The following is a 9,901-nucleotide window of genomic DNA, read 5'->3' as shown; positions in this document are numbered from 1 at the left end:
TAACTATATATATATTCATCTACATCGATTAATACATTGCACTTATGGCTCCTTTGTCAATCGGATACTTTGTACCAATTCATTTTCCAGAGGTACGAACTGTAATGACATCATAATTCATGTGTTAATACTTTATGCTCACGATGTACCATGTATTGTGTATGGCTGGTGCTCTGTACTGATATCTGTATCTTACTACCAATAGTCTTTATGACAAAGTAATGAACAGAAAAATCTAAATCAAATCAATGTTAGGTGTGACGCCCTTCGCCTTCTTCTAGGTACACTCGATGCCCATCCCTGGCACATTTGTCTGGCCCTGCATAATGTATAGTTCAATCAGTGAAGAGCCATCCAAGAAGTCACATTTATTTAGGTATTCTCTTTTTTACAGGGCCATCCAAGCTATTCTTGGAGAGGAAGCTCACAGGGGGGTAATCCCTTTATAATGTAAAGTGGGTCAGTGAGATGAAACTGCAACTTGCCTGCCAACCCTCTCTAATGAATCACGCACACGTGTCTCAATCTCCTTGGCCCAGATGCTTGTCAGAGCGAGGAGATCACCAAGAATGGGAAAGGGTTTAGGCTCTGTATATTGCACTTATCACGGAAAAAAGATATGAGAATCCAATGTTATTCCAAAATAAATATAAAAAATCGGTAATTGTTCCTTTAATGGTAATCATAATTTTGTGTCATTGTGTTTTGATTCTTTTTCAGTTATAATACCGTACTTTGCGTTCATCAGACCAATAAGGTATCTATACATCTCTACGGGAGTAAAGGGTATTCTAGCGATTACACTGCTTGTTCTGACTGTATGACTCAAGCCCTACACTTCCAGTAATGCCCCCGGCCTCTGTGTTACTGGACATTAGGGAGGTCATGCAGAATCCGGTCACACAGGTAATGAGCCATCACCTCCGGAAAACACTTCATCACCGGGCTCACATAGCAACCTCCGCTCGCTCTACTCTGACGTCAGCGCCCGGTACAGAGCTGGCGAAGGGAAGCAAGTGTAATCTGACCCCAACTAATCCGATACAATAAGCCAACAACATATCTTTTAGAGCTTTATTATGTCACGCTACCTGTTGTTATATCAGACATGTAAAGAGTAATAGAGACAATATAGTCAAACAAATGCCATGGGGTAAAATAATCAAAATTGATCTTATTAGAGGGTTAAAAAATACTCATATTGGAGAAATACAGAGTCTAATTTTGCCCAGAAAAGACAAAGAGAAATGTTTCCTTGTGTAGGATAAAAATCGTCCCTTAAGGCCAGCAGTCATTTCCTTGCGTGAGTTATGGATTTTGACCTCATAGATTGGCTACCAGGGGCCTAGCAAACAGGGGAGCGACCGTATTTACATTTTATGAGTTGCACTCATGGATTTTATAACTGTTGTGACAAAATCAGAGTTTTCTTTACTTCAAGGGAGATCATTTTGTAAGAGGTTACGCTGTCTACCAGTGATACTGCTACTCAGGCTACTCTATCTATCTATCTATCTATCTATCTATCTATCTATCTATCTATCTATCCACATAAACAGGGTAAAACCTCCTTCTATGCCTTAAAAGGAACTAGAAAAGGGAAAAGAGTGACGGAGGGGAATCCGTTGTTGTGATATTACATGCCACGTGTCATTACAAAATTGACCTTTCATAGGCTATGGACGAATAAAATAACAATAATAATAGAGAAATAAAAACATGACTTTAAAAACTGCTAATAGTAACACTGCCTATATTTTAGTAACAGATTTTATCAGCCGGTGCCAAATAGTGCCACCTAGTGGGGAGTGAGCAGAATGCAAGGATCCAGGGTTATATATGAAATAAAATGACCATGTTTTTAAAGGAAAATCTAGGAACATTTTATGCTAATAAATACTACATTTCCATTATGTGGAATGGTTTGACGTCACACTTTGCACATAATACTTTATCTACCGGTACAAACAGGCTTAAATAATGCATTTATTTTTTAATATGCATTATTTATATATTATGCCTGTGAATGAAATGTGTAAAATCACACCAGTTAAATATGCTATATAATATGTATTAATATTTGCTAAGTAATAAAGCCACCACATCCACATTTTGTCCGTCACACATATACATTTGGCAACAAATATTAACAGCGACCCTGTAGAATGTAGGATGCATACATTCAGGGAATAAATAGCTCAGTTATGCATCTCACATACTGCAGGACGCGGCCGCCATCAGAGAGGGTGCAACCAGTACCCATCTAGGGCGTCCAGCCTCACTGATCTGTCACTGGCCCATCGGTGGCCCTTTTGGGACACTACATTTGAACATTGCCCTAAGATTTCTGATGACATGTGCTGGTCTGCAACATGTGAAATGTCCTGGGAAAAATTAGGTCACCCTGATGATGTCACATCTGTATAGGCTGGGCCATAGGGACGTACCGTTGTCACCTACATTGTACCTACACACCTAACAACAAGACATGTCTGTTTTAGGGGGTGCAGCATTGTCAAAAATTTTGATGTGACTTTGTGGCCTGCAGCTAGCTATTGATGCAACCGTGTAAGGCATTTAGACGGATAAAGTCTTTTGTATGTATGTTACATACACAGTTTAATATATTAACCCAAACCCAGCAAAAAAAGAGTCCCCAAAGAGGGACTGTTCCTCCTATTTAGTGACACTTTGCTCGTATGCACCTATAGTGCCCTTATACATAACCCTTTCAAGTCTTAATAATCACAATATCCCATTAACTGCATCAACTCGTTTATTATACACAGCTCGTTATACATTTTCTCTCCGGCCCCTGAGTCTGCACTGTAGTGTGTTTCCCTACGGAGGACATATATCGTTGCGCCAGCAGGTCTCAAGGCATGCTGGGAGGTGTAGTTTTCCCGAGCGGAAAAGATTGCGCGCTGGACCCGGTTCCGGTTTGTGACGTGTAACGGGAAGGGTCGTTTCCTGTGCGAGTCAGAAAGCGATAGAACGGCGAGAAAAAGAGAAAGGGGGGGCGAGATAGTGCGGGGTGGCTAGGGGGCAGTATTTGTCGGACAGCCTGGCCTGAGAAAGTGTTTGTAGAACTACATGTACTGTATATAGAAAGCGCGAAGCCACAGGTAGGATGCGGATATATGATGCAATGGTATTAAAGCGTTATCTGCGTTTATTGTAGTGTGTTTATGTCATGACGGATGTATAATATGTTTATTACCCCCCCTCCCCCACAGACCGAGCCACCATGAAGCTGTACAGTCTGAGTATACTTTATAAAGGAGACTGCAAGGTCCATCTGCTGAAAAGTGCCTACGATGTGTCCTCATTCAGTTTCTTCCAGAGGTCCAGGTAACATGACTGATATCTGTCAGCGGATTATCTGATGTCAGGTGTAAGGGCTACTAGCTAAAGCCCTTTAAGGCGTTGCTTAACCCTTTGCGTACCAGAGGGATGTGACCTGCATTTACACACACACACACACACACACACCCCGCACTGCAAATTAAGTGCTATTTCTAGACATGCAAATAACGCTCTTTCGTAACTTTGTAATGAAACGTTGAAAACGATGAAACTTTCGTAATATTTTTCATCGTGGATAATTTGAGCAGCTGTTTTGGTTGGGGCCGGGGCAGAGAGCCTGCAAAACTGTTAATCCCGTTACTCCAGCCGTCATATGCACTAAAACACACGTGGTGGATGAGTGATTCCTGTTGCAGATGCGTATGGATGGATTCTGCAGAATCTTCCTAGGCGTTTGCATGGGGGGGGGGGGAATCACCTTGATCATTTAAATGACCTGTCGGCTACTATTCGCATGAACTGTGTGTGATGGCTGAAGCGTCCCGTTTATACATTACTTGGTGAGACTCGTGTCTGGCACGCTCCTCTCTCTTTCGTTTTTCAAACGTGTGACATGTGAAACGCGTAAATCACGATAGGTTTGGGTTTCGTGGATATTCTGAAAGTTCAAAGCCTATTAGTATGTATAATATTTAATGCCTTTGGTTTGTGTTGTGGTCCACAAATCTGGGCTAGGGACTATGCAGTGTGTACGTGTCATCCTGAATTGCTAATCGTGTTAACCAATTGGCCTTCATACACTTAAATGCACCAAAAAAAACCACAGGGAAACCTGATGAGCAAAAATGAAAGTGAAGTTAGAAGTTAGAAGTGAGAAGCCTGAGGTGATCTCTCTCTCACTCTCTCTCTCTCTCTCTCTCTCTCTCTCTCACATGTTTTGTAGCATCCCCAAATGGTTTCCTCATTTAGAATCCATAATTACCGTACCTATCCTTTTCGCTCATTTTAACTTAATTTTAATAACAATATATACACAATCCCTCTGTCATTTGAGAAGCTAAAATACACTTTTATCGTTGATCATTACTGACTCTTTAGATATATTTTTTCCCTTTGTGGTAGTTTTTGACCATAACCTTTTATAAAAAAAAAAAAAAAAAAAAATAGCATTGCTTGTAAATACAGAATTATCGCTATTACTGCCGGTATTGTGGTAAAGTGTCTCTGGTGGTGGTTCCAGCATAAAGCGTTCCTGGTTTGTTTCTGCAGTATCCTGGAGTTCATGGCTTTCACCAGCCAGCTGATAGTGGAGCGATCAGAGAAAGGAAGTCGGTCATCTGTAAAAGAACAAGGTGAGTAGAGGAAAAGGTGTGAGTTGGTGTCCACCTAGGAAAAACCGCTTTGACTTACAACAATATATCATGTTTTAAAGGTAGGGAGTTGTGTCATGGCAGGTTTTCCGCATGGAGGACATGGTCTGAACAGCGAAGAGATGGAGTTGTGGAGGGCTGTTAAGGATCACGTGGCCTGATCACGTGTTACAGTCTCTGAATAGGCTAATAGATATTTTAGTGAGGTTAGAAAGGAAGGGTACAGTCTGCCAGCAGATGTGAAAAGGGAAAGGATAATCCTTCTTGTGGATGCGATAGTAAGTGTGAAGGAGGGATATCTTGGAGATGTGGTGGAAAAGCCATCTTTATAGGCCTATATGTCTTAATATTGTTTTAGAAACTTCTTAAAGCAACACTACAGCCCTCACCATGGCAACCTAAAATGCCTTTACATTAAGGCTGCAATACATTATCAGAGCTCTTCTACTCAGACCTGGTGCCTACATAGAGTAACAGGGGATGGGGACATGGATGATAGCAGACTGAGAATGAGACTAAGTTGGGACGTGATTCTAGTTGATGATCATACACTGAGATGTGCAGATACAGATTGTTTGGAGTAAGGACCTTGTGATTGAGAGGATACAAAATAGAAGAAATTACTAATTGAGTAAACATTTTTTTGTTGTAGAAGACTATTTATTGAATAGGGAAAATGGTGAAATGGAAGGTGGTATCTAATCAGGAAATAGATTCAGGTGAAGCTATACAGGCAACAATATTTCATTTTCTTAAACATTGAAACACACTGCAGCGCTGTTTGGCCCCTCTCCTACACTGGGCTCTTATGGCTCTTATACCGTCTGCAGGACTGCTCCTTCAATGAAATACCATTCTAACCAGCTCATCATTCAAATGTGCCATTGCCCCATTTATGGTGCCAGTGTTACCATCATAGCTGAGTTCACTTTATTCAAATTTTATTGGAGAGGTGGACTTCTCCAGAGCTAAGTTTATTTTTGAGTATTGTAAATCAGAGCACATCTATACACCAAAGCTACCTGTTAATACAAGGCTTCCCTGTGGTGATGCTCACAAAGACACGTTTTCTTGTGATTGTTGAAGGCTATGCATGGAGTGTCCCTTCTCACACAGATGGCTGTCCGGCTCTTTAACTGCAGCTCTCTGTTCCCTTCTTGCAAGATTTATGATGTTATAACTTGACGTGTGCACTATAAGAAAATAACATTCTGACCAAAACATTGAATATTCAGTTTCCATGGCCTTGTTTTCCTGGTTACAGATTACCTCTGCCATGTCTATGTTCGAAACGACTCTCTGGCAGGTGTAGTGGTTGCTGACACAGAGTACCCTCAGAGAGTCTGCTTCACACTTCTGGAAAAGGTAAAGTCTTCGCATGAGCAAATACACTCAAAAAATACTAAACGCTTAATAGGTCACATGATACGTCCGTCTACCTCAAGTGCATTGAAAGCACAGATGCTGCCTGTTTTACCGTTAGCCTGTACAGCATGTGTTTGTTCTTTTTTAGGTCCTTGAGGAGTTCTCCACGCAGGTTGACAGAATAGACTGGCCCTCGGGTTCTCCTGCAACCATCCAGTACAATGCTCTGGATTCTTATCTCAGCAAGTATCAGGTACCTCGGCTACAATTCACAATTTATTTGTTTTAATACCAAAAGGGCCGCAGTAGTTGTACTAAAGCACATAGGTAGTGCTTCAATGGGATCCCCATTCACCTTGACAGGAGCTGCTATGCAGGGGCTTACCCTGAATGCATTCTGCACAACTTTATCTATCCCTGCTTTCAGAATGATGTGCAGTAAACCCACTAATATTATTGATTATTCTAACCGTTGGATAGGCCACATCGCTTGGTGAGTTTTACTCATGGTAAAGTTGCTGTGTGTTACAGAATCCTCGTGATGCAGATCCAATGAGCAAAGTACAAGCTGAGCTGGACGAAACTAAAATTATACTGGTAAGGAGTGGACCCTGTGCTGGTCAGAACCCTGTGTCTGAATCCACGCTACAAACTTGCTAATGATTATGATCTCTCAATTTATTCTTCCCTCTAAAGATTAAGTCTTATAAAACAGCTTCTATGGCAACAAGTGCCTGCTTTTGTTTCTTATGTCACAGACAAGCGTGATAAAAATTACAAATCAGACTAGATTTTACGTGGTTAAAGAATATTTCAGGGAAAGTTTTTGGAATCTGCTTCAGCAGAGTAGGTGGAAATTCACTGTTAAACAGTTTCTTTCGTGTTAGACGTCCACCACTGCAATGGGATAAAAAAAGTTACATTCTGCATTTTTAGCTCTCTCCATATAGTCTTAGATTATCTGTTTGCATGCATTTTTAAAGACTGATTGTACATGCCCCATGTCCTTTTGTGTCGCTGTCCGGTGGGCCGGCTATGTATCATGCCCCCGGCGTCACTTTTACTCCAAATTCTGCACGTGCTACCATGTAATAATGCCAAATTAACACCTTGTTTCAGCATAACACCATGGAATCGTTATTACAACGTGGTGAAAAACTGGATGACCTCGTCAGTAAATCTGAGGTGCTCGGAACGCAGTCCAAAGCCTTCTACAAAACTGTAAGTGACTTTAGGGATACAATCTACACATCGAGACATTTATAGCCATAAGAATAATTGATAAAAGTTATTTGTTAAAGCTGTGTCTTGCTTAGAAAATACATGTTTATTATTTGTATAATTATTTCAAAATGTGAAGCCGTAGAATAGGGTAGTAGGGGGTTTAAACCACAGCATTGTAAAAATTGAGGGGTATTTTTATCTGTTGCGTTATATTTTTGTCTCGTGGAAAACTGGCAGCTAATGTATCAGAATAATGTGGCAGTAACAGTTTTTTTTTTGTTTATAAATAGTTTTTTGACTGTTCTCCATCTTGTTCCAGGCCCGGAAGCAAAATTCTTGCTGCGAGATCATGTGATTTCAGGCCGGGGCAGGAGCAGTGAGGAGTGATCTGATTAAAAACAATGAACAAACACTAAAGTCAGGGGTGAAGCTGAGGTTCCGATACATCTAAGCCTCCCCACACCCCTCAACAGGACAGGGGCGCAATCAAAAGCCCAGTTGCCCCCGGTCAATTTCTCCACATCCGTGCAATGACAGTGAGGCGTCTTTTTAACTGTTTCTGGTGTGTGTTATGTTTGTATTGCAGGACCTGCCGCTTCCCTTGGTTAACCCCAACCATACATTACTTTCTATGGGGTTAAAAGGAATCTTGTGTGGGTTTTTTGTTTTGTTTTTTTGGCTCAATGAGAACATTCCACTGTGTAAATTAACAAGAGAGTATCTTTGTGAACTGACAATGAGGACGTCTCGATAATTTAAGGGAAGTACCATCGATAAAGAGCACATTGTGCCATGTGGTGACATGAAGTATCAATGTACAATTTTAAACCCAAAATCTTCCCGGAAGTGGCTTGGGTATTTATGAAAAACAACCCTAATGCTGCTTTCAGTATAACCCCCACCGCCTGTGTTTATTGCCAATGCTTTAAATAGTACTGGTTTGGTTTAAATTAACCCCTTCTCTGACACAAGGGCAATATGTTACAGACTACCAGGGATGTGATAGAGTTTGAACCCACTGGTAAATTGGAAAGGAGGAAAGGTTATTTCCACAAATGTTCTACTTCAGGATATTGAACACAGTCAAAATATATTTGCCTTGTGAAGAATGCCCCCCCTCCAGCATATCATATTCCTTTATAGCAGCACTTGCTTCTTTGTCTCTGCAACAGCGTGCTGGCGGGGAAAGGGTTAATTTTCGACTCCTGCCCTGTATAGATAAATTATTGTATTATTATTCCGTGTTTTATTCCTTTGTTCCCCTTCTACTTTCTCGTTCGGATTTCTTTACGGCAAAAACAAAAAACTGTATTTTAATAAAGACTGTCCAAAACTCCTGTAACTAAACGGTTGTGTTTAAGATAAAGTGCAATTTGCAAATGTCACTCGGTGTTTTGTCCAAGGGTTTTATTCCTAAGCAGCCATCTTGTGGTTGATTAATGCGGTTGTTGGAGCTTTACATTTTCGCCACCAGCTTTTGTATGACTTCTGCACTTTGGTGGACTGAATCGTAGCTGTTTTTGGGAGCTAAGTAGCTACGTATAAAACAGAGTTGTTTTCATGGATTTCTGTGTCCCTCATTTTTTAAAAATGGAATTCTAACCCAGATAATCATAATATGTTTAGAGCATCGGGACACTTGGTTACCTGGTCCGTCACCTGCTTGTCTCTTACACAACCTTCTATATGAATAGTATGGGGTTGTTTTTTTTTTATTAGGTATGATAGATCCAATTTAAATATGACGTATGTCCTGATTTGCAAGGAAAAAGCGTGGAGCTTTATTGAGTTGCAAATGCGGACAGTCTGCTTGGAACATACACCTGTCTGATACGCCTCCCAACGCCATACAAAGTGCTGAACAATACCGTAAGTAGAAGGCATCGGGTATCTGGTTTATGGACCACAGCGGGTATAATATCCATGAGCCGAGAAGTATCTTGAATATCTGCTCTTATGTGGAAGATGTAAAAGAAGACGTGTGCTAACGGATACAGCCTGCTAGAGCCTCACTGATGCCAGTAAGTTGATGTGTAGAACATGGCGGACAAGCATCCATTGGTAACATTGAGCTTTCTCGTGGCTCAAATCCTGCCTCTCTGATTGTGCCGCTAGCCCCTCCATTTTTGGCTACTTGTTCATCTCCACTTCAGCTCTCAGGGCGCGATTCTGTGAACTATTTTATTTTTTACCTTCCGTTCTTGATAAACGAAGACCTTCTTTTGGATGTCAGTCCTGCTTCTATGAAGCAAATCATTTTCTCTCCTGTCTTTCTGCAATTTCACCCAGCATGGCACCCTACCCAAGTCTCATATCTCAAAAATGTAATTCATGCCCTCATGTGAGAGCGGACAGGATAGTTTGGGGAGAGATGTAGTCTCATCTCCTAGGGGTTTATTCAGTAAAGGGCAAGTTACTCAACAAAAGACCTCGATATACATTATGAAGGTCCAACCCTGTTGAATTATGGATGGATTTCCCTTGTTTCAGGAATACTTTCAATTTCTTGTCTAGTGAAAATCTCCGAATATTTGCTTTTAAATAAAGGCTTTTCATTTGGATGATTTTTCAGTGTGATAAAATAGCTACTTAATTTGAAACAATTATTGGCCCTCTTTAACGTATCGGTTTGTCTT

At 40.9% G+C, this 9,901-nt stretch overlaps 1 protein-coding gene across 1 annotated transcript; it reads left to right on the top strand.

Moving 5' to 3' along the window:
* The first annotated feature begins 2,902 nt into the window (after nt 1-2,902).
* On the top strand, nt 2,903-8,650 carry YKT6 (YKT6 v-SNARE homolog). Its single transcript, XM_053462842.1, has 8 exons — nt 2,903-3,125; nt 3,237-3,351; nt 4,576-4,658; nt 5,941-6,041; nt 6,190-6,294; nt 6,573-6,638; nt 7,161-7,262; nt 7,585-8,650. The coding sequence occupies exons 2-8, from the start codon at nt 3,248-3,250 to the stop codon at nt 7,618-7,620; spliced, it is 597 nt and encodes a 198-aa protein (XP_053318817.1). The 5' UTR covers nt 2,903-3,125; nt 3,237-3,247; the 3' UTR covers nt 7,621-8,650.
* Nucleotides 8,651-9,901: the final 1,251 nt, after the last annotated feature.

This window comes from Spea bombifrons, chromosome 4, assembly GCF_027358695.1.
Source record: "Spea bombifrons isolate aSpeBom1 chromosome 4, aSpeBom1.2.pri, whole genome shotgun sequence".
Lineage (NCBI taxonomy): Eukaryota > Metazoa > Chordata > Amphibia > Anura > Pelobatidae > Spea > Spea bombifrons.
This window is presented reverse-complemented; position numbering and strand designations above follow the sequence as displayed.